At 48.6% G+C, this 25,547-nt stretch overlaps 1 protein-coding gene across 1 annotated transcript in view; it reads right to left on the reverse strand.

Annotated features, from left to right (window-relative positions):
- The window catches only part of HPN (hepsin), a 639,182-nt gene that overhangs the window by 522,836 nt on the left and 90,799 nt on the right, over window positions 1–25,547 (reverse strand). The window contains exon 3 of the mRNA XM_030213574.1: window positions 8,425–8,526. Coding sequence (XP_030069434.1) covers window positions 8,425–8,526 — 102 coding nt within the window. The remainder of the gene's footprint in view (window positions 1–8,424; window positions 8,527–25,547) is intronic.

Raw genomic sequence — 25,547 nt, forward strand, 5'->3', positions numbered from 1 at the left:
AATCTGTTCAGAACTCTGCTGCACGTCTCATATTCCGCCAGAACCGATATACTCATATCACCCCTTTCCTCAGGTCACTTCACTGGCTTCCAATCAGATACCGCATTCAATTCAAGCTTCTCCTTCTTACCTACAAATGCACTCAGTCTGCTGCCCTTCACTACCTTTCTACCCTCATCTCCCCTTACATTCCCGCCCGTAACCTCCGTTCACAGGACAAATCCCTCTCTGTACCCTTCTCCACCACCGCCAACTCCAGGCTCCGCTCATTCTGCCTCGCCTCACCCTATGCTTGGAACAACCTTCCTGAGCCCTTACGCCAAGCCCCCTCCCTGCCCATCTTCAAGTCTTTGCTTAAAACCCACCTCTTCAATGCTGCATTCGGCACCTAACTTTTACCGTTCAGTAAATCCAAACTGCCCCAATTTGACCGCCCCTATCGGACTGACCGTTCACTTGTCTCTTAGATTGTAAGCTCTTTGAGCAGGGACCGTCCCTCTATGTTAAATTGTACAGCGCTGCGTAACCCTAGTAGCGCTTTAGAAATGTTTAAGTAGTAGTAGTAGTAGTAGTAGAAAATAGCCTCAGCGGGCAGTCCCATGCCAGAATCCACCGGGGGGGACAATAGAAAGGGCCTCAGACGACCCTTGAGGGAGAGCTCTTTTCAGCATGTATGCTTTATGCAATAACAACACAAAATCAGGGGAGAAAAACTCGCCCTGGGCACCCAGATCCTGTCCGGGGCTGGCCGCTCCCTGAATAGCCTCAATTCGAGGTGTCCCCCCCCCCCCCCCCCCCCCGGGCTCAGGGCTCTCCATCTCTACGGAGGCCGCGCCATGCGGAGAATTCAAAATAGCGTCCGCTGCCAGCTCTGAGCAGGAAGAATCATCGCTCGCCATGCTCAGGCCGGCTCTTACACCTGTACAGCACAATTTACAGAGTCCCGCTGCTGATTTGCGCTTGCCACACCGGGAACAGCCCTTTACATTCTCTGCAGCCATCGCCGAAAACGGCGGGAAAATTCAAAATGGCGGTTTCGCGCCAAAAACGCCCCGATTGCGGGCCCACCCCGGAGGAGTTAGAAAACACTCTTACCTCATCGGACCGAGTATCACAGCTCCGGTCCCATAGAAGAATCAAAGGAAAACCTCTGTTCCATTTTTTTTTTTTTTAACTCCATGAGGAAAGCAGAGGTAATAAGAACTCCGGAGGCTCAGATGAGTGGGAAAGGCAGGGAAAGGCGAACCAATGTGCCTGCATCCACTAAGTGGGAAAGGACAGGGAAAAGCAAGCTAATATGTCCACATCCACGGGAGCATTGGTAAGGCAGGGAAAGGGCTAACCTATGTGCCTTCAAAGTGAAGCAGCTATAGCCTCTAACACCCCAGCTAACAACTGGCAAGCCAGGAGCCACCCCCAGGCAGATTTTTGATGAGCTCGAAGAAGCTGCAGCCACCCTGCTTGGGGAGATAGAGAATACTGAAGAGGCAGTGGAGCTGGCTGGCCATGAGGCACTGTGAAAAGTTGAATGCTCTCTATCTCCCCCTGCTGGTTGATGGACACAACCCATAAGTAATGGCTTCATCTGCTTGATGACAAGGAAATGGATGATATCATTTTTAGTCCTGATTGGGAGTCTCATTTGCCCAAAGTTAGAGCAGTACTAGAATCCCTTAGGCAAGCGGGCCTAACCGTAAACCCGAAAAAGTGTGTGTTCGCTAGTGAAGAGGTGAAGTATTGGGGGTATATTGTGTGTGAGGGGTATGATCAAGCCCATGACTGATAAAGTGCAGGGAGTGTGTGATTTTCTCTTGCCCCGCACTGAGAGGTTTCCTGGGGTTGATAGATAGATTCATCCCCAGATTTGCAGAAAAGTCAAGCACCTTAACGGATATGCTCAGGAAAGGTTGTCCTAACATCCTAAATTGGGCTGAGGCAGGACGATTAGAATTTCAAATGTTGAAAGACCTCTTATGTCAAGAGCCAGTCTTAAAGGGGATAGATTTTGAGAAACCTTTCCTGTTACAAACAGATGCATCCGAGACAGGTCTGGGAGCGGTTTTATCCCAAGAGTTTGGAGGAGAAGAGCACTCTGTCCTTTTCTTGAGTAGGAAGTTGCACCCTGCAGAACGGCATTATGCTGTTATAGAAAAAGAATGCTTAGCCATAAAGTGGGCCATAGAAGCTTTGAAGTACTATCTCCAGGGGAACCCATTTGTCCTAGTTACTGACCACGCTCGCTTGAAATGGCTCCAACAAATGCAGGGGCAGAATCCCAGGTTTACCCGGTGGTATTTGGCTTTACAAGCTTTTTCCTTTGAGATTCAACATCGAGCGGGAAAACTACACGGGAACGCAGATGCTCTGTCCCCAATTGCGAACTCCCCCATAGAGGTACTAGATGGAGCAGAGAGTCGCAATTATTTGAGGAAGGGGGTATGTGATGAGGTGGAGAATCCAGGTCCAGTAAGATAAGGTGTGGCGCCAAACTACACGTCCCAGAAGGTATTAGGAAGGGGAAGTAGGAAGGTGCACTCAAAAACCTGCCAAGGACTGCACATTGGGGAGGTGGAAGACTGGAGGGAGCAGCCGATATGGCAATCAACATCCAGAAGGGGGAGCAGTGATGAGAACACTCAATTTCCGTGGGTCAAAAAATCAATACAAGATACCTTCCACCTGCGAAGGGGTGGGGCGAACTAACCGGCAGGCTGTGAGGGAACCAGAGTTAATGGAGTTTTTGGAGGAAGGAGAAGGAGAGAGTACAGGATTGCCATGTTTGGAGGAGCAGTTGGATATGGACTGTGATTGTACTCTGGTCTCCACCAGAGGTTTGAGGGCGGTGGGTGGTCACATGAGTCATGTAGCTGTGTAGAGGGAGGTGTACTGCCATCCTGCAACCACTCGAAAGAAAAGACTTAAAAAAAAACGAAACCAGGAGGACTGAACTCTGGTCTGGGATTATAGGGGGGTGTTGGCTTTTGTTGTGGTTTCTTTTTCTTTTTTGAAACTGCCTAGGATATTGCCTAAGTGAATGGAGCTGTGATAGGGAAGGAGAAGAGAAGAATAAACAAACTAAAAACTGTGTTGCCTGGAAAGACTGGATGCATGGACTACTGGAGGGAGGATTGGGATTGCTGAAAATCCTGGAGTTTTGGAAACTCCGAAGGGAGGATTACTGGCGAGCCGGCCACCACCCCAGAGGGATTGCTACCAGGTTATTACAACATGCACTAGGCACTTTCCATACCGGCTGCTTGTTCAAATTGCATGCAGCTCATTTGCATGCAATTTCCTTCCTGCATCACTCGTTATTTAGAACTCTGTGACTTTTTCTGAGATTGAAAAGCACACAGTGTTTTGTGGGGTCTTTTGTGCACCTGGCCCTAAGAGGCTGGAAGTTCTCAGTCCACAAAATTAGATGGGCAGCTCCTTTAAAAACTGTTTCATGTTGCCTCCTCTCTGCAGGCATTGTTTCAGAAGTACCAAAAGAAGAAAGTATCATTGAAGAGTGTAGTTCTCATTTGCAAAGCAAAATGACATTTAAAATCTTTCTAGATTTATACCCCAGACACATCCTCGGAAAAAATCTCAGCCTTTGGTATTCAATCTTAATGGATAAAGAAGTGGGCTGAGACCCAGGGAATCCTGGTTCAAATCCCACTGCAGTTCCTTGTGACCTTGGGCAAGTCACTTAACCCTCTGTTGCCTTAGATACAAACTTAGATTGTGAGTCCTCCAGGGACAGGAAAATACTTACTATACCTGAATGTAACTCACATTCTGCTACATCTGAATAAGGTATGACCAAATCTAAAATCTTACTCTTTAGGTTGGTCCAAACTTGGCATCTCTGCAATCACTGCTGAAGTGTAGTGAACAAATCCAAATTTATGCACAGAAAGACTCTAAGCACACATTACCGTAGCTTTGTGCTCAGATTTTATTGGCTGTGCACTTTTTTTTTAACATGGCATTTGTTTCCTGCATCAGGAATAAAGTGTGTGTGTTGGGGGGGGGTGACCATACATTAAGACAGTGGACACTGATTTTCAGTGCACACATTCTTCATACAGCTTGTACACTGGCCCCAGAGACTACCTTGTTCCAATAAACTTTCTCTTCCATTTATTAAAAGGAGATAGTTATGTACTAATTGTATCTCACTCCCCAGAAGTTAAAGAAGTGGCACTCGAGCTATTCAGAGTTTTGCTGAAGAGGTTATGGGGAGCTAGAGAATATGTGTCACATTTAGTGGGGACATGACAGGATAAAATCATTCCAGAAGCATAAGGTAGATTAACACATTGTATGTGTCTATACTCTGGGATCCACGTTACCGTGTCCTGGGAATTCTCTACCTGATTCAGACCCAGATAATGAAGGTGACCAGTCAAATGCTGTATTACCCAGGTATTTCAAATACTGAGTGGCTAAACAGGGTGTGAGCCATGTACGGGATGTAAAAGTTAACATAACCCAAAAGAATGGCCGATCAATAACAATGGGGTGGAGTTTCTGGAATACAATGGCCAGTTGGATCATTACCTAACAGGTATGGGGAAGCATGCAGTCTGAGGTAAATTCAAGAGTGAATCCGAATGGAGAAGCTATGATTCAGAATTTTCATTGGCCAGCGCTGGGTGGTATAAGCCATACAGCTGTAAATGCTCGAATGAAGCATGAGATCTCTACAGTAGATGCAGCCAAATTTGTTATATTACTTTTCTGTTTTGTTTACAATGCTTTGCAGAGGTTTGGGCCCATACGGAGTGGAGGAGTGGCCTAGTGGTTAGAGCACCAGTTTTGACATCTAGAGGTGGCTTGTTCAAGTCCTGCTGCTGCTCCTTGTGATCTTGGGCAAGTAACTTAACCCTCCATTGCCTCAGGTACAAAATTAGATTGTGAGCCCTCCAGGGACAGGAAAATACCCAGTGTACCTGAATGTAACTCACCTTGAGCTACTCCTGAAAAAGGTGTGAACAAAAGGAACTATATGTTAGCCTGAGAGGAATGATTATATCATGAGCCAAATTCAGAAAATTGCAATCAAAAACTGGTGCCGGAAAAAAAATCAATGCCCAGTGCTATTCTGTAAAGATTACTCCAGGTTCAGCACCCTTTGTAGAACAGTGTGTAGTGTTGATTCCTATGCCAAAATTTGAGCACCATGGACTTATGCCTACTGAATCCAGGTGTAACTCCAGGCACCCAATTTGTGTGCACATCCCATAAAAACATAAGAATAGCCATACTGGGTCAGACTACTACTACTACTACTACTACTTGACATTTCTAAAGCGCTACCAGGGTTACGCAGCGCTGTACAATTTAACATAGAAGGACAGTCCCTGCTCAAGGAGCTTACAATCTAAAAGACAGGTGTACAATCTAAAAACAAATATAGAGTATAGAGTCCGTCTGATAGGGAATACTATAATTCACAAAAGCTTAGGTGCTGAAAGCAGCATTGAAGAGGTGAGTTTTAAGCAGAGAATTGAAAATGGGTAGGGAGGGGGCTTGGCGTAGGGGTTGAGGAAGATTGTTCCAGGCAAAGGGTGAGGCAAGGCAGAATGAGCGGAGCCTGGAGTTGGCAGTGGTGGAGAAGGGAACTGAGAGGAGGGATTTGTCCTGTGAGCGGAGGTTACGGGTGGGAACATAGGGGGAGATGAGGGAGGAGAGGTAGTGAGGAGCCGCAGACCGGGTGCATTTGTAGGTAAGGAGGAGAATCTTGAATTGTATGCGGTATCTGATCGGAAGCCAGTGAAGTGAATTGAGGAGAGGGGTGATGTGAGTATATCGGTTCTGGCGGAATATTAGACGTGCGGCAGCGTTCTGAACGGATTAAAGGGGGGATAGATGGCTAAGTGGAAGGCCGGTGAGGAGTAAGTTGCAGTAGTCAAGGCGAGAGGTAATGAGAGCGTGGACGAGAGTTCGTGTGGTGTGCTCAGATAGGAAAGGGCGAATTTTGCTGATGTTGAAGAGGAAGAGGCGACAGGTCTTGGCAGTCTGTTGGATATGCGCAGAGAAGGAGAGGGAGGAGTCGAAGATGACTCCGAGGTTGCGGGCAGATGGGACGGGGAGGATGAGGGTGTTATCAACTGAGATGGAGAGTGGAGGAAGCGGAGAGGTGGGTTTACATGGAAAGACGAGGAGCTCGGTTTTGGACATGTTCAGCTTCAGGTGGCGGTTGGACATCCAGGCAGCAATGTCGGATAAGCAGGCCGATACCTTGGCCTGGGTCTCCGCGGTGATGGCTGGTGTGGAGAGAGATAGCTGGGTGTCATCAGCATAAAGATGATACTGAAAACCATGAGATGAGATCAGTGAGCCTAGGGAGAAGGTGTAGATTGAGAAGAGAAGGGGTCCAAGGACAGATCCCTGGGGAACTCCAACAGATAGTGGGATGGGAGTGGAGGAAGATCCATGAGAGTGTACTCTGAAGGTGCAGTGGGAGAGATAAGAGGAGAACCAGGAGAGTACAGAGCCCTGGAACCCAAAAGAAGACAATGTGGCAAGAAGTAGATCATGATTGACAGTGTCAGACACAGCGGATAGATCAAGGAGGATGAGGATGGAATAGTGGCCTCTGGAATTGGCGAGGAGCAGGTCGTTGCAGACTTTAGAGAGTGCTGTCTCTGTCGAGTGTAGAGGGCGAAAGCCGGATTGAAGTGGATCTAGGATGGCATGAGAGGAGAGAAAGTCAAGGCAGCGACTGTGAACGGCGCGTTCAAGTATTTTGGAGAGGAAGGGGAGGAGAGAGATGGGGCGGTAATTGGAGGGGCAGGTAGGGTCAAGTGATGTTTTTTTTAGGAGATGTGTGACTACGGCGTGCATGAAGGTGTCAGAGACAGTTGCAGTGGAGAGAGAAAGGTTAAGGATGTGACAGATGGAGGGGGTGACAGTATGGGAGATGGTGTTAAGTAGGTTGGTGGGGATGGGATCGGAGAAACAGGTGGTGCATTTCGAGGAGGAAAGAAGGCGGGAGGTTTCATCCTCGGTGATCTCAGGAAAGGAGGAGAAAGAGGCAATGGTTGGTTGGTTGTTGGATAGGGCTACAGGCTGAAGAGGAGGTGGCTTGATAGTGAACTCAAGGTTGATTTTTTGTACCTTGTCGCGGAAGTAGTCAGCCAGTGATTGAGGAGAGAGTGAGGGGGGAGTTGGAGCGGGGGGCACTTTGAGGAGGGAGTTAAGGGTGGTGAAGAGACGACGAGGGTTGGAGCTGAGAGAATTGGTCAATTGGGTGTAGTAGTCCTGTTTTGCAAGGAATAGGGAGGAATGGAAGGAGGATAGCATGAATTTGTAGTGAAGGAAGTCTGAATGGGTACGAGATTTCCTCCAAAGGCGTTCAGCGGATCGGGTGCAGGAGCGAAGGCAGCGGATGCAAGGGGTCAGCCAAGGCTGGGGACTAGAACGTTTCATGGGACGGGAGGTGGATGGAGCGAGGGTGTCCAAAGCAGAGGAGAGAGCGGCACTGTAAGCGGAGACCGCTTTGTCTGCCGTCTCGGAGGACATGATGGAGGGGAGGAGGTTAGAGATACTAGAGTATAGAGTAGGGTGGGGTCAATAGCCTGGAGATTCCTGGAGGTGGTAGTTAAAGTTGGACGGGGCGGAGGGGGGGGGGGGGGACCTCTCCCAGTATCCTGCTTCCAATAGTGGTCAATCCAGTTCACAAGGACCTGGTAGAAACCCAAATAATAACATTCCCCCATGTCTATCCCTAGTATTGTATAACACTGCACATAAGTTTTCAGTTCGCTCTGACCTGCCAATGTCCCTCCCATGGCCACGCACCCTTTTGGGTTGTGTGCTATGGGATTTATGCACTCAGTGTTATAGAAGCGTGTGTGGTAAGATGCATGCACATATCCTAACTGGTGCCAATTAACATCAATAATTGATTGTTAGCATCTAGTTATAGCCATTAATTGGCACATTAGACAATTAAGTTGTATGTTCATCTCAGGATCATGCCCAAATTTTGGTGCACAAATTCGGGTGATTTTTATAAAATCCAGTGGATGTGTATTAAGGGTAAGGATGGACTGTTAACTCAATTTTTTATTTCCTTTTTTTTGTATTTTGAAAAAAAAATAATTAAAAACTTTTTCAAACAAACTGCCTCCAGCTTAATTGTATAGTGTGAATAAAAAGGGTTTCTGCCTATGTGGTTGGGACAATGGTGAACTGTAACTGTTAGAGGCCAATGGAAAAAAATGAAAACTGAACCAGTAGGATTGCCATGACAGCTACTTATGTAGAGGGCTTTCCACAGTTTAAATTTCTATTTTGTCTTCATCTTCTGGATATACCAACCTATTGTCAGGGCTATTCCGGTGGAATGTCCTAATGAGTAAAAAACCAAATATTTTAGTATACAGACACAAAATAAGAATGGGATGCATATTGCCTCAGAGATCTTACCTACAGCCCACACTGTGACACCAATGCCAGCCAGCATTACACAGAGGCCCAGGAGCAGGAAGAGGATCCTCGGTCTGGACCACAGACATGTCTTCCCACCACCTGAAAGCAAGGCAACAAACAGTAGAAGTGAATGCTGCAGAACTGAGTCAGCAGGGGTAATCAAAATCTAGAAATTACCAGCTGTACAGTGTGAAGAAGGGGATAAGGGAACAGAGAGGGGGGGTACCAGCAGAGGAGAAGATAAGGCCCAGAGGAGGGGAGAACCCAGATTCTTAGCTCAGGGAGTTCCACATGTCAGGAGAAGGCATAGATCATTTTCTCCAGAGGGCTGGAGGCAGGGTAAAAACTACGATTCCCAGCAGCCCTTGAGGAGGTCTTACAACAGAATCAAAGACTTCCTATCCCAGCAGCCCCAGTGGAGCCCAAGGGAAAGGCAGGCAAAGGTGAAACCCAAGACACAGTCGGGAGGACAGGAATGGAGGGGGAGCCTCTAAGCAGAACTGATCAGGGGATCAATTGGAGAATGGGTGGGGCGAGGAGCCCATGGAATGGAAAGGGGAGGAAGAAGTGAGGCAAGAGGAGCCGATGGAGATTGCAGCTCTGGCAAGATCCAAAAGTAAAAGGTTCAAACAGTAGGTAACTGCTTGGTGCGGGGTCTTGGTAAACAAGGGAAGGCAGTGGCTATCGTGGAGGAGCCAGGGAGCAATGGGTCAAGTGGGAGGAAGCCAGGAGATAGAGCTGGCCAGAGGAGGGAGGGGACCCTTGGGAGCTCTCTGCCTCTGAACTGCTGATGGGATTTCTAAACTGCTTGTTTTTGAACTGCCTGTTTGGAAATGCATGTTTTCTTTGAACTGCTTGTTTTTTGGAACAGTTTTTGTTTGGGGGAATTGCTTATTTTGAATTGCATCATTGTGACTGCTGAGATTCATGCCCTGTTTCTGTTGAACTGCATTATTGAAACTGATGGGGGATTTCTGAGCTGGGTGTTTATGAACTGCATTTTTGAAGCTGTTGAGATTCCTGAACTGTTTTGCTTTTGGAACTGCATTATTAAAACTACTGGTTTTTTTTTTTTAACTGTTTGTTTTAGAATTACATTCTTAAAACTTGGGCCAGAGGCAGAGTTTTTCTTCGCAACAGCTGAAATAAAAACCAAGACTAATCTGTTTAAAACCATTGCTCCTGCTTCTTTTCCAGGTAAGCTCTAGGGAGGCTCTGAGGGACACTACTAAACATCATGGAATGTTTTTTTAAGTAGTGGGAAAGGGGAGTGGGGGGGGGGGGGGGGGGGTCAGTCATGTCAAGATGGGGGTGCCGCTAGACAATAAGGATTCTTTTAAGTAGTGGGGTGGGAGGAGATCATGTGATACTTTGAGAGTGGTGGCTGTGGATTAGAAATGCTCCGGGTCCCCGCGCATCCCGTCAGCTAAAACTAATCTTTCTGCTCATTGATCTGGGCAACAATGGTTGAATATTACAAAGGAACCTCTCATGGACCAGTATATGATGGCAATGCCAGCCGCAACATAAGAGAGGAGCTATGCTTGAAAAAGAAAAATCACGAGGTGAGGAGCCCAAGATGGCGGACATGACAAACACAGTTAGAATTTTAAAATAAAAAAAATTTAAAAAGCAAGCAAACTTTATTAGCTAGTCTCCATAGCCTTTTCCCCTAGTTTTAAAACTTGAAGTTTCTGACATAGCTTAAAGATTAGGGTTTAAAAGACGAACTGTAGGATATTGACAAACACAGAATTTTAGAATAAAAAAGCAAGCAAACTTTAATAGCTAGTCTCCATAGCCTTTTCCAATAGTTTTAAAACTTGAAGTTTCTGCCACAGCTTAAAGCTTAGGGTTTAAAGGGAAAATTAGGTTCTTACCATGATAATTTTCTTTCCTTTAGTCATAGCAGATGAAGCCATTACGTATGGGTTGTGTTCCCGCCAGTTGAATGACAAGCAAAAATGATGAAAACGCAACTCCAAAGGGGAGGAGGGAGGGTAGGTGAGAACAATCAGCCTGCTGTCCTCGGAGAACACCTGCTACAGGTATGTATCATTCACTTTCTCAGAGGACAAGCAGGCTGCTTGTTCTCACAACTGGGGTATCCCTAGCTCTCAGGCTCACTCAAAACAAGAACCCAGGTCAATTGAACCTCGCAACGGCGAGGATACAACAGAAAATTGACCTACGAAGAACAACTAACTGAGAGTGCAGCCTGACCAGAATAAATTCGGGTCCTGGAGGGTGGAGTTGGATTTACACCCCAAACAGATTCTGCAGCACCGACTGCCCGAACCGACTGTCGCGTCGGGTATCCTGCTGGAGGCAGTAATGTGATGTGAATGTGTGGACAGATGACCACGTCGCAGCCTTGCAAATCTCTTCAATAGTGGCTGACTTCAAGTGGGCCACCGACGCTGCCATGGCTCTGACACTATGAGCCGTGACAAGACCCTCAAGAGCCAGCCCAGCCTGGGCGTAAGTGAAGGAAATGCAATCTGCTAGCCAATTGGAGATGGGGCGTTTCCCGACAGCGACCCCTAGCCTGTTAGGGTCGAAAGAAACAAACAATTGGGCGGACTGTCTGTGGGGCTGTGTCCGCTCCAAGTAGAAGGCCAATGCTCTCTTGCAGTCCAATGTGTGCAACTGACGTTCAGCAGGGCGGGTATGAGGCCTGGGGAAGAATGTTGGCAAGACAATTGACTGGTTAAGATGGAACTCCGACACCACCTTCGGCAGGAACTTTGGGTGGGTGCGGAGCACTACTCTGTTGTGATGAAAGTTGGTATATGGAGCATGAGCTACCAGGGCTTGAAGCTCACTGACCCTACGAGCTGAAGTAACTGCCACCAAGAAAATGACCTTCCAGGTCAAGTACTTCAGATGGCAGGTATTCAGTGGCTCAAAAGGAGGTTTCATCAGCTGGGTGAGGACGACGTTGAGATCCCATGACACTGTAGGAGGCTTGATAGGGGGCTTTGACAACAGCAAGCCTCTCATGAATCGAACGACTAAAGGCTCTCCAGAGATGGCTTTACCTTCCACACGATAATGGTAAGCACTAATCGCACTAAGGTGATTCCTTACTGAGTTGGTCTTGAGGCCAGACTCTGATAAGTGCAGAAGGTATTCAAGCAGGTTCTGTGCAGGGCAAGAACGAGGTTCTAGGGCCTTGCTCTCACACCAAACGACAAACCTCCTCCACTTGAAAAGGTAACTCTTTTTAGTGGAATCCTTCCTAGAGGCAAGCAAGACACGGGAGACACCCTCCGACAGACCCAACGCAGCGAAGTCTACGCCCTCAACATCCAGGCCGTGAGAGCCAGAGACTGAAGGTTGGGGTGCAGCAACGCTCCGTCGTTCTGCGAAATGAGAGTCGGAAAACACACCAACCTCCACGGTTCTTCTGAGGACAACTCCAGAAGAAGAGGGAACCAGATCTGACGGGGCCAAAAAGGCGCTATCAGAATCATGGTGCCGCGGTCTTGCTTGAGCTTCAGTAAGGTCTTCCCCACCAAAGGTATGGGAGGATAAGCATACAGGAGGCCGGTCCCCCAATGAAGGAGAAAGGCATCCGACGCTAGCCTGCCGTGTGCCTGAAGTCTGGAACAGAACAGAGGCAGCTTGTGGTTGGTCTGAGAGGCAAAAAGGTCCACCGAGGGGGTGCCCCACTCTCGGAAGATCTTGCGTACCACTCTGGAATGGAGCGACCACTCGTGCGGTTGCATGACTCTGCTCAGTCTGTCGGCCAGACTGTTGTTTACACCTGCCAGGTATGTGGCTTGGAGGAGCATGCCAAATTGGCAAGCCCAACGCCACATCCCGACGGCTTCCTGACACAAGGGGCGAGATCCGGTGCCCCCCTGCTTGTTGGTGTAATACATTGCAACCTGATTGTCTGTCTGAATTTGGATAATTTGGCAGGACAGCCGATCTCTGAAAGCCTTCAGTGCGTTCCAGATCGCTCGGAGCTCCAGGAGGTTGATCTGCAGATCCTTTTCCTGGAGGGACCACAGACCCTGGATGTGGAGCCCATCGACATGAGCTCCCCACCCCAGGCGAGATGCATCCGTCGTCAGCACTTTCGTGGGCTGTGGAATTTGGAATGGACGTCCCAGGGTCAAATTGGTCCGAATGGTCCACCAGAGCAGTGAAGTGCGGCAACTGGTGGAGAGGCGGATGACATCTTCTAGATTCCCGGTGGCTTGGAACCACTGGGAAGCTAGGGTCCATTGAGCAGATCTCATGTGAAGACGAGCCATGGGAGTCACATGGACTGTGGAGGCCATATGACCCAGAAGTCTCAACATCTGCCGAGCTGTGACCTGCTGAGACGCTCTGGTCTGGGAAGCCAGGGACAGGAGGTTGTTGGCCCTCGCTTCGGGAAGGAAGGCCTGAGCCGTCTGGGTATTCAGCAGAGCTCCTATGAATTCCAGAGACTGGGTTGGCTGGAGATGGGACTTTGGGTAATTTATCACAAACCCCAGCAGCTCCAGGAGTTGAATAGTGCACTGCATGGACCGGAAGGCTCCTGCCTTCGAGGTGTTCTTGACCAGCCAATCGTCGAGATATGGGAACACGTGCACTCCCAGCTTGCGTAGATACGCCGCCACCACGAGGCACTTTGTAAACACCCGTGGGGCAGAGGCGAGCCCAAAGGGCAGCACACAATACTGAAAGTGCCGTGCGCCCAGGCGGAATCTGAGATACTGTCTGTGAGCTGGCAGTATCGGGATGTGAGTGTATGCGTCCTTTAAATCCAGGGAACATAGCCAATCGTTTTTCTGAATCATTGGCAGAAGGGTGCCCAAGGAAAGCATCCTGAACTTTTCTTTGACCAGGAATTTGTTCAGGCCTCTCAGGTCTAGGATGGGGCGCATCCCCCCTGTTTTCTTTTCCACAAGGAAGTACCTGGAATAGAATCCCTGCCCTTCCTGCCCGGGTGGTACGGGCTCGACCGCATTGGCGCTGAGAAGGGCGGAGAGTTCCTCTGCAAGTACCTGCTTGTGATGGGAGCTGAAGGATTGAGCTCCCAGAGGACAATTTGGTGGAAGGGAGGCCAAATTTAGGGCGTATCCGCACCGCACTATTTGGAGAACCCACTGGTCGGAGGTTATGAGAGGCCACCTTTGGTGAAAAAATTTTAACCTCCCTCCGACTGGCAGATCGTCCGGCACGGACACTTTGAGGGCGGCTATGTTCCCGTGGATCCAGTCAAAAGCCCGTCCCCGGCTTTTGCTGTGGAGGCGCAGGGGGCTGCTTAGGCGCACGCTGTTGACGAGAACGAGCGCGCTGGGGCTGTCCTTGTGCCTGTCGAGGCCTTCGGGCCGGCTGGGTGTACCTACGCTTGGCAAAAGCATAGGGCGCAGCCTGCCGGGCCCGGGAAAAACGTCCACCTGCTGAGGTGGATGCTGAAGGCGCCCGGTGGGAGAGCTTGTCGAGGGCGGTTTCCCGCTGATGCAGTTGGTCCACCAGCTGCTCGACCTTCTCGCCAAAAATATTATCCCCCCGGCAAGGGACGTCGGCTAGTCTCTGCTGGGAGCGGTTGTCCAGGTCAGAGGCACGCAGCCATGAGAGCCTGCGCATCACTATACCTTGGGCCGCAGCATGAGATGCCACGTCACAGGTGTCATAGATACCCCTGGACAGGAACTTTCTGCACGCCTTCAGCTGCTTGACCACCTCCTGATAAGGCCTGGACTGCTCTGGCGGGAGCTTATCAACCAGGTCCGCCAGTTGTTTCACAGTGTTCCGCATGTGGATGCTCGTGTAGAGCTGGTAAGATTGGATGCGGGTCACGAGCATGGAAGATTGGTAGGCCTTCCTCCCAAACGAGTCCAGAGTGCGAGACTCCCGCCCCGGGGGCGCCGAGGCGGTATCCCTCGAACTCCGTGCCCTCTTGAGAGCAGATTCCACAACCGCCGAGTCATGGGGCAATTGGGGCCGCATTAACTCTGGGTCCGAGTGGATTCTGTACTGGGACTCTGTTTTCTTGGGAATGGTGGGATTAGATAATGGTCTCATCCAGTTCCGAAGCAGTGTCTCTTTGAGGACATTATGCAACGGCACCGTGGAGGACTCTCTAGGTGGTGATGGATAGTCGAGGACCTCGAGCATCTCAGCCCTCGGCTCGTCCACAGAGACCACGGGGAAGGGAATGCATATAGACATATCCCTAACAAAGGAGGCAAAGGAGAGGCTCTCAAAAGGCGAGAGCTTCCTCTCCGGTGAAGGCGTGGGGTCAGAGGGGAGGCCCACAGACTCCTCTGAGGAGAAATATCTGGGGTCCTCCTCTTCCCCCCACGAGGCCTCTTCCTTGGTATCGGACATAAGCTCATGTAGCTGAGTCCTTAACCGGGCCCGGCTCGACGTCGAGGCACCGAGGCCTCGGTGTCGTCGAGCGGTGTACTCCCGCGCCGGCGGGGACGAAGCTCCCTCCATCGACGTAGACGGGGACTCCACCTGCGTGGCGGTCGAGCGGCGCCGCAAGCGGCGGCGGTGTTGAAGGCCTCGGCACCGGGCTAGAGCTCGCCGGCGCCACAGTCAACGGCGCCGGGGGTGCTTCAGCCCTTCCAGGATCCCCGGAAGGATGGCTCGGAGGCACTCGTCCAGGCCCGCTGTCGGGAAAGACGGGGGGGCCGGTAGAGGCGTCGGTGCCGGAAGCTGCTCGGGTCCAGGAGACTGCACCGAAGTGCTGGGACCCTGACGCGTCAGTACCTCCACTACCGAGGGGGACCTCTCCTCTCGACGTGGACGCTTCGGCGTCGACTCCTCTCCGGCACCGAGGGCCGGGCGCACCGATGGGGACCGATGACGGTGCTTTTTCTGTTTTTTGCAGTGCCCGTCATCGGCGCCCGGTGGAACAGAGGAGGAGGATGTCGATCCCCCTCGGTCTCGAGGGGCCGGGTCAGACAGGGTTCGGTCCCGAGGGCCATGAGCAGAGGGAGTGACCGGGGCCGATTGCCCATGCGGCCTCTCACCCCTACCATCACCGGAGGACCGGCGGGCCAACGGGACCTGTACTCCTGGGGTCGATGCCATCGGTGTCGATTTCGCGGACACCGATACCGAAGAACCGGCCGTCGATACCGATGCCACACTCAGAAGGGGAATTAGCCCTTCGGCGTTTATCAGGAGGATAAAAAACAGGCAAACCAACTCCAAAAGGCCAGGATCCACCGGGGGGGCAGGCAGAGGGTCCGATGAACCCTGTGGAAGAGCTCTTTTAAGCATGTACGCCCTATGCAGCATTAAAACAAAATCAGGGGAGAAAACCGCTCCCTGACCGTCTGGATCCTGCCCAGGGCTATCAGCTCTATTATTAGCCTCACTCAGAGGACCCCCCCCCCCCCCGGATTCAGGGCTCTCCGTCGCAACGGAGGCCACACCATGTGGAAAATCCAAAATGGCGTCCGCTGCCAGCTCAGAGCGCAAAAGATCGCCGCTCGCCATGCTCGGGCTGGCTCTACCGTCTGTACAGCACGAATTACAGAGCCCTGCTGCTGATTTGCGCTTGCCACATTTAGAACAGCGCTTTATAGTCTCCGCAGCCATCGCCGAAAACAGCGGTAAAATTCAAAAATGGTGGTTCGCGCCAAAAACGTCCCGATCGTGGGCCCACCCCGGAGGAGACCGAGTATCACAGCTCCGGTCCTGCAGAAGAATCTCAAGAAAAAAAACCTCTTTTCCAAGATTGCTGCGCTAAAGCGCAGCGCAACTTTATTTATTTATTTATTTTTGACACTGTGAGGAAAGCAGAGGCAAAAGAGGTAAATAAAAACACTCCGGAGGCTCAGATAAGTGGGAAAGGCAGGGAAAGGCGAACCAATGTGCTTGCATCCACTGAGTGGGAAAGGACAGGGAAAAGCAAGCTAATATGTCCACATTCACGAGGGCATGGGTAAGGCAGGGAAAGGGCTGACCTATGTGCCTTCAAAGTGAAGCTGCTATAGCCTCTAACACCCTGGCTAACAACTGGCAAGCCAGGAGCCACCCCCAGGCAGATTTTTGATGGAGCTCGAAGAAACTGCAGCCATCCTGCTTGGGGAGATAGAGAATACTGAAGAGGCAGTGGAGCTAGCTGTCCATGAGGCACTGTGAAAAATTGAGTGCACTCTATCTCCCCCTGCTGGTTGATGGACACAACCCATATGTAATGGCTTCATCTGCTTGATGACAAGGAAAGAGGAATTGTAGGATATTGATAAACACAGTTAGAATTTTAAAAGAAAAGAAAAAAAACAAGCAAACTTTATTAGCTAGTCTTCATAGGTTTAAAACTTGAAGTTTCTGCCACAGCATTAACAGATAGTCTCTAGAAGGCACAGAAGGGCCCAATTCAGCCCCCAAATGGCTTTACTTATTTCAGCAGCTTCCCCTGTACTTACGGGTTAGGAAGGAATGGAAGTTAGGAAAGCTTCTGCAATCTTATCTAAGGAAAGGAAAAAGCCTAGATTACCACTGACATTGATACATACCCTAAAAGTTATGGTGGGATGGGGCTCTTGAACATAAGATATCTGATAGTGTCCTGTGGTATGCGCCACATTAACGATTGGCTCAGATGCACTGAAGAGTTCTCCTTAACTTCTGTTAAAACAGCTATATTCCCCGGGATACACTTTAGCCATATTTTACACACTTCAAGTAAGTTACCTCCTAATGTTTTTCAAAATTATCCCATGCTTAAATCCTTAAGGGAAGTATGGCGGTGGATATGGAAGAGATACCATTTCTTCTCAAAGGTAACCCCATATTTATCTATTTGTAATAACCCAGCCTTCCCCCCAGGACAGGGTAGAAGCGTGTTTGCCCAATGGGCTTTGAATGGTCTTAAATACTTAGCTCAAGTTGTGACTGAGGAAGGGGGGACTTGGGTCATTTGAATCTCCAACGCACTTACAGGATACCCCCGGTGCACTATTTTGCCTACCTGCAGCTTAGACATTATATTTTCTCCCTAGCTTGGACTGATCTAATGGAAGAAGTGTCAGATACACTGTCGGAGGCTTATACGTTGGGATCGCAACAATCGGTGCCTCTAGAATACCATCATCAGCATTTGAAAGACACTACCCTGAGCTGGATTATCAACTCTTGGTGACCCACTGGTCTCAAGACCTACAGAGTACTGTAACAGTAGAACATTGCAAACATAACATAAACAACTTCACTCTCAACGACTGTGTATGCAACAAAGAGAAATGGTTTACAAATTTTTGTGAAGTCTCCACTTTTCACCAAAGCATGCATTCAGGGCAGCTCTGATACAGAGTGCAAACTGTGTTAAATGTGGGGCCACTTCAGCCACTCTGGGCCACATGTTTTGGTCTTGCCCTGTTATAAGCAAATTCTGGAGACGAATGCTGCGGGCAGTAGATACCCATTGGAACTGCACAATCACCTACGATCCGCAGATCCTTTTTAACAGTTATACTTACACGGATCCACACCCTGTAGGCTTTTTTTTTTTTTAAATCTTTTTTTTATTGAGAACAAGCAGAGCTTTCCAATACAAACATATAACAATTGTAAACAGTAATACTAACATGAAAGTAACTATAGGATACAGTACACATATTATTCACTCCATAAGTATTATGTCGAGCCATCCCCAATTATCCCATCAAGGTACATTGTTATGTTCTGGGCTCGTGCTTGTAATTTTTTCAGTTTTATTCCCCCCCCCCCCCCACCATTCCCAGCCATCCCACTGTACCCGTTTCCTTTATACCTCCCTCCCCCCTCCCTTCCAGAATTGCTCATTCAAAAAGACCTTTTAGCACCCATCGCAGAAATTCCAACAGAGGCACTATTTATAGGCCGAGTTGGAATACATTCCAAGCAGCGCTTCCATATACCATTATACTCCTTAGTTGCCCTATTTCCCAGGTTAGCTGTTCTTTGGATCTCCCAGTCAGCCATCTGCTGTAGATGTCTATACCATTGTTCAATGGGTGGCGATAAATGGCTTATCCATTGCTGCAAAATGACCTTCCTAGCCAACAATAGCGCCAATAATATATAATGACACTTGCTACTATTCAACCCTTGCTCCTGCAGTTCCACATCCGATCCCATCAGCATAATTCCATATGTCCACTCATAAGAGCTTTGCAGCACCTTTTCCAACAATGCCACCACTCTAGGCCAGTACCCTTCAAGTTTGACACACTCCAGGAAATGATGCACTAAGGACCCCCTGCTTATATTACATTTGTTACACATATCTGTATCCCACAAACCCATTGCCTTCCCTTTGCATCTAGTGATATACGCATTATGCAATATTCTGTACTGAATCTCATGTAAACCCACGTTTGGTGTGACCCGGAAGGCCTGTTCATAGCATCTAGACAATTCTTGTTCGGATACTGCCCTCCCCAAACGTGTACTCCATTCCTCCTGCTGCATATCAAAATACCGGGAAGGCCTGCGCTTTCTCCCCTCTTTGTACCAAAGGGACAGCGAGTTCTGTGCACTAAGTGTTTGCATAAACCATTGATCTAAAGCTGTAAAAGAGGCATAAGCGCCACTTTTTCTCCTCTGGGTGTACAAATAGTGTCGCAGTTGCAAGTATGAATAAAAATATTTTGGGGGGAGATTCCATGCTTTTTGATATTCAGAGAAGGTGGGGCATCCACCGTTCCCCAATTCAACCACTTGCCCAATATATCTGCAGCCCCCCCTGAACCAACCCTCAAAAGGAGACCCTGGCTGACTCGCTGTAAACTCAGGATTACGCAAAATTTCAACAAAAGGGGATGTGCCCTGTGCCCCTCCTATTCTATTCCTCCACCAATCCCAAGCCTTTTTTAATGGCCGGACTAATGCAGAAATTGTAGCTTTTCTACCCCTGCAATGAAAAGTGTTAAAGAGCGAGATCCCCTCCCGTCCGCTATCCCAGGTCCCTACAGGTGCAAATTTGGCTTATCCCGTGTGAATCTCATGTACCTATCTCATAAGTGCTGCTACATTGTACAGGCGCAAGTCTGGCAGACCTACTCCCCCTTTGTTACGATCTCGCGTCAGCTTATTGTAACCTATTCTTGCTCTACGGGCTCCCCATATAAAGGAAGTTATAACACTTCTATATGTCGCTTCATCCTTCTGCAAAACCCACAACGGCATCATTTGTAGCGAGTATAAGATTTTTGGCAAAAGTACCATTTTTGTCAATGCCACTCATCCTAAGAACGATATGGGTAAGTCCCGCCACCTATCGCACAAAACCTTAATATTATCCAGCTTCTCAAGTACATTTTTAGTATACATCATATGGGCATCTAAGTGCAAGTAAATCCCCAAGTATTTCAGGGCCCCCCGTGCCCATGCAAAAGGAAAATCAGGCTGCTGCCTGCACCTACAATTAGCTGACAATGCCATGGCTTCAGATTTGTCAAAATTAATTCGGAGCCCCGAGAAACTACCGAAATTTTGTATCAGCTGCACTAACACAGGGGTCCCCTTTGTCGCTTGTTCCAGAAAGATCAGCATATCATCAGCGAATAGGTTTATTTTATATTCTTGTGCTCCCACTGTAATGCCCTGCAATTCCTTTGATTGCCTGATTTTACATGCTAATGGCTCCAGTGCCAAGACGAAAAGCATAGGGGACAGTGCCCGCTCCAACTTGAATTTTTCAGTAAGGCTTCCATTAATTAAAATTTGTGCTGTTGGTGATTTGTACAAAGCCCTAGTGCCCCTTAAAAACTCCCCATAAATGCCAAATTGGGGCAGGACCCAAAACATATAGTCCCACAATACTTTGTCAAACGCTTTTTCAGCATCTAGACAAGTGATTATGGCATCCCCCTCTTTCCCTTTTGTCTCCTGCATAGCCTTCAGTACCCGTAAGATATTTGTCGAGGCATACCTCCCTGGGACAAAACCTGTCTGGTCCCCCTGCACCAAAAGTGGTAGCAACTTTCCCAGCCTCGTTGCCATAATACTAGCAAAAATTTTCACATCTTGATTGAGCAGTGATATAGGTCGGTATGAACCCAGCAGTTCTTCATTTCTCCCAGGTTTCGGTAAAACTACTATGGTAGCATGTGTCAGCTGGCCTGTATGCTGCCCCAGCCCACAAAGGGCCTGACAAAGTTCAACAAAGGGACCCACCATCTGAACTCCCAGTATTTTATAGAATTCAGCTCCTGTTGTCCTAGTTCTGAAGGCCCAGTGTTGCTTTTTTCTTTGGAGGGTCATTGATCAATAAAGTACTCCTGTTGTCCTAGTTCTGAAGGCCCAGTGTTGCTTTTTTCTTTGGGGGTCATTGATCAATAAAGTACTCCTGTTGTCCTAGTTCTGAAGGCCCAGTGTTGCTTTTTTCTTTGGGGTCATTGATCAATAAAGTACTCCTGTTGTCCTAGTTCTGAAGGCCCAGTGTTGCTTTTTTCTTTGGGGGTCATTGATCAATAAAGTACTCCTGTTGTCCTAGTTCTGAAGGCCCAGTGTTGCTTTTTTCTTTGGGGGTCATTGATCAATAAAGTACTCCTGTTGTCCTAGTTCTGAAGGCCCAGTGTTGCTTTTTTCTTTGGGGGTCATTGATCAATAAAGTACTCCTGTTGTCCTAGTTCTGAAGGCCCAGTGTTGCTTTTTTCTTTGGGGGTCATTGATCAATAAAGTACTCCTGTTGTCCTAGTTCTGAAGGCCCAGTGTTGCTTTTTTCTTTGGGGGTCATTGATCAATAAAGTACTCCTGTTGTCCTAGTTCTGAAGGCCCAGTGTTGCTTTTTTCTTTGGGGGTCATTGATCAATAAAGTACTCCTGTTGTCCTAGTTCTGAAGGCCCAGTGTTGCTTTTTTCTTTGGGGGTCATTGATCAATAAAGTACTCCTGTTGTCCTAGTTCTGAAGGCCCAGTGTTGCTTTTTTCTTTGGGGGTCATTGATCAATAAAGTACTCCTGTTGTCCTAGTTCTGAAGGCCCAGTGTTGCTTTTTTCTTTGGGGGTCATTGATCAATAAAGTACTCCTGTTGTCCTAGTTCTGAAGGCCCAGTGTTGCTTTTTTCTTTGGACCTGTTTGCCTGTATACTGTAGTGCCCTCTTTGTCTGTATAGAATTCAGCTCCCAATCCATCCGGCCCCGGAGCTTTTGCTAGTTTTAGCTTCTTAATAGCTTGTTGTATTTCAGAGCCCTCGAATGGAGCGTTTAAAGATTCTAACTGCTGAGACGACAATTTTGGCAGATTTAAATCTTGAAAAAAACTTTCACGCTCTCCCATGTCACTTTGTCCCGCATCATACAGGGACTTAATCCACAAATGCCTTTTGAATATCTTCCCCTTTATTAAGTGTATTACCTGACTTGTCTTTAATACTAGTAATTATCCTTTTTGCAGATCTACTCTTTACCTTTGCGGCTAATAATTTCCCCGTTTTGTTGCCCCATCTATGTAAATTATATTTGTAAAGCTGCACATCCAGGCTTGCCCTCTGATTAAGCACCTCATTGATTTGCTTTTTGAGCTGCCAAAAGTTTTCTCTACTGCTGGGCATACCAGCCCTGACCAATTCCGCTCTCGCCACCTGAATCTTCCCTAGCAAATTGATGAGCTCTCCATCCCTTTCTTTTCTGGTGCGGCTAGAGTACGCTATTATCCTACCTCGCATTACTGCTTTACCGGCCTCCCAAAAGATCACAGGGTCTACCTCAGATGCCTTATTGGTCTGCAAGAACTCCTGCCATTCCCTTATGAGATATTCCCGAAATTTCGGGTCCTGGTATAATGCAGGATTCATTCTCCAACTAGCTGCCTGGCTCTGTCTTTGGCAACCACCCCAGTCAACCCATACCATGCTATGGTCTAATACTACCCCGGCCTCTATTCCTGCCGCCCAACATTGTGATAGCGATGTAGCCGGTAGCAGCACATAGTCCAGACGTGCCTGCACTTTGTGTACCTTAGAATAAAAAGTATACTCGTGTTCATCGGGGTGTAGAACCCTCCAAGCATCTAAAACACCCAGCTCCTTCATCAAAAAGTTAATTCCCCTGCCACTCACTTCTTTATGCCTAGGTTTTGGGGGACTGCAGTCTATAAGCGGATCAGCGGTAATGTTAAAATCACCCCCCACTACCAATTTATATTCGTTCAGTGGTACAAGTGCAGCCAGTACTTCAGAAAAGAATTTGTGGGAGTACACGTTTGGGGCATAAATTGAACACAAGGCCATTTTAACACCCTGAATCGTCCCCGCCCAAATCACATATCTACCCTCCGCGTCTTGAATAACCTTATGCTTAGTACATGCCAAAGATCTGCTAACCAGAATAGCCACTCCCCGTTGTCTACTATTATAAGAGGCAGTTGCCAATTCCCCAACCCAACCTTTCTTTAATTCATATGTTCTGATTGAGAAAGGTGCGTCTCCTGCAGGAGCCATATATCCACTTTCAAGCGTCTGCTATAACTCAATATTTTTGTGCGCTTAACAGGCGAGGGTATCCCATCTACATTTAGAGTAGCTATCTGAATATTACTCATCCTCTATCCTACAGTTGAGATATACTTTCCAAACAATTTCCTGGTAAACCCTTCTGGAGCTGACCTCCCAGCTCAGCCCCCCCCCCCCCCCATACTTTATATGCTGTTCTTGCTGTGACGGCCTTTTCATCTACAACCAAATCCCGGACACACTGGACCTCCCTACCCACCCCTCTTCTATGTCTCCCCTGCTCCCTCCCCCCCTTCTTTCCCCCCTCTTCCCCCCTCCCTCGCCCCCAATAATGAGAGAAACCCCCGATTCAGGTAGCTCCCGCAGCCACACCACCATTCTCCTCCTTACTTCCTCTGTCCAGTCCCCCTCCCTTCCCTATTCACTTCGTATTCCCCCTCCCCTTGTAGTCTGTTTTACTCCCCCAATCTCCTCATACAGCATGCAAACTGCATTCAGTCCACACATTCTAAAGGTTCTCAACCTCTTTTTGGGTCACTTACATCCGCTGCCCCTTACAATGCAAATTTTCCTGCATCAGATACAAAAAGGAGAAGGGGTAAGAAAACAGAGAAAAAGAAAACTAAAAAGCAGAACATTATAACATGTTAACCGTAAACAGGAGCTAGTCACCACTCAGGCTGTCAGATGGCAATCACTAAAGTAGTGCTGTACTTTTTCCTCATCTCTCGCCCCCTGTCATAGGCCAGCACCACTGGTCTTGAAGCCTCCTGGACTTTACCAACTCACAAGTCATCCGTCTCCGCCCAGACTGCCAGATCGTCTCTCAGCTATTTCGGTCTATGTGTATTCTGAGCCTTCTTATCTTTGTATAACAAAAACCCTGGTTCCATTCGGGATCTGAGACTGAGGCCCCGCTCTCCAGTTTTCATCACAAACAGCTAGCAGCCTGGGCAAAGAAGCCGGGCCATTTTAACCTGGCCAACCAACCCCCCTTGAAAAAAAAAACAAACTTCACCATTTAACAGACCCAGATTCCTGATTGCTTATTAGACATGCTCATTGTTAGATCTTGCTCGCAAATGTTTTAAGATCCTGGGAATCAGTAAAGTACAAGGTCTTATTGTCGTGCACTACCTGTACTTTCGCCGGGTACATCATTGTAAATCTAATCCCCTTATCAAACAGGATCTTGCAGAACTGTCCCATGCGGCGCCTCTGTTCAGATACTCTAGCCGAGTAATCTTGAAAAAGGAGAATCTGCGTGCCATGGTACTCCAAGGTTCTGTTAGCTCTGTAAGCCTGCATTATTTGCTCTTTATGTCCATAATCTAAGATTCTTATTAGCACTGGTCTAGATCGCTGAGCTGTTTCTCGGTGGGCTCCCACTCTATGGATGCGTTCCACCCGAATGGTGTCCTGTATTTGCTCCAGCTTCAGCTGTGCGAGGAGCCATTTTAAAACGGTGTCTCTCAGCTCCTTCTCCGGCACCGACTCTGGTAATCCGATCATTCTGATGTTATTACGTCGACTCCTGTTCTCCAGATCATCCGTAAGTAGTGCCAACTGCTTTGTGTGTGTTTCTAGCAATCCAACCCGATTCTCCAGCGATTCAGCCTTGTCCTCTTGTCTGCTGATTCTCTCTTCTGCTCCCTGTATGCGAGCTGCCTGCCTCTCTAGTTTCTCATTAATTGAGTCCACCGACGCCTGCAATTTCGCCATGCGGTCGTCTAACACTGCCGTAAGCTGTTTTGTCAGCTCCTGTACAGCCTCCGCTTGCAGGGTGATCACCACATTGCTGGGCGCCGCCGCTGCCGCCATTTTGGGGCTCCCGGGTTGAATGCGTTCTCGAGTCGGCCGCGGAGTCTTGGCTGGCATACCCCGCAACATTATGTTAAAGCTGCTTCTATTACCTCCGTCAGAGCCTCACTGCTTACGGTACACAAACCCGTAAATTTTAGCACTCAGGGGTGTGGGGAAGTCGAAGATTTTGCCGATAATATTGCAGTAGGAACGGAGCTGGACTATGAGCGTCCTTTCAGCCCGCTGGCATCACGTGACCCCCCCCCCCCCCCCTGTAGGCTTTAAGAGTTTCATTCAGCAAGCTATTTCTTTTGGCACCAAAACAATTTTATTAAACTGGCTGACGGATGCAGGCCCCACGTTGGAGATCACTCTTACTGGTCCAGATACATTTAGACAGACAAGGGATTACCACTTTGGATAATGGACCAGGGCACCAGTTCCGTGAGACTTGGGAACCTTTTTGGCTCACTTTACCTTCTAAAGCCAGGAGCTATCTGTTGAATATCTAACCTTGAACTTCAGCATGAGAGGTAGTGGGGGGGAGGGGGGCAAGGGGCTGATTGGATAGCGAAGGTACTTATCTGTAGCAGGTATTCTCCGAGGACAACAGGTTGATTATTCTCACAAGTATGTCGACGTCCACGTCGGACCGGGAACCGGCATTTGCTATAGCAAATAGTGCAAAAACTTTGCCAGAGCCTTCTGGTGAGTGTGCAGCGTGCACCACGCATGCGCGGACTGACTTCCCACCCGCCGAGCGAGCGCGTACCTCAGTTAAGCCTAAAGCAAATAACTCCAGGGGGAGGTGGGTGGGATTTTGAGAATAGTCAGCCTGCTGTCCTCGAAGAATACCTGCTACAGGTAAGTGTCTTCGCTTTCTCCGAGGACAAGCAGGCTGACTATTCTCAAAATCCC

The sequence above is a fragment of the Microcaecilia unicolor genome, chromosome 8 (genome assembly GCF_901765095.1).
Source record: "Microcaecilia unicolor chromosome 8, aMicUni1.1, whole genome shotgun sequence".
Taxonomy (NCBI): Eukaryota; Metazoa; Chordata; class Amphibia; order Gymnophiona; family Siphonopidae; genus Microcaecilia; species Microcaecilia unicolor.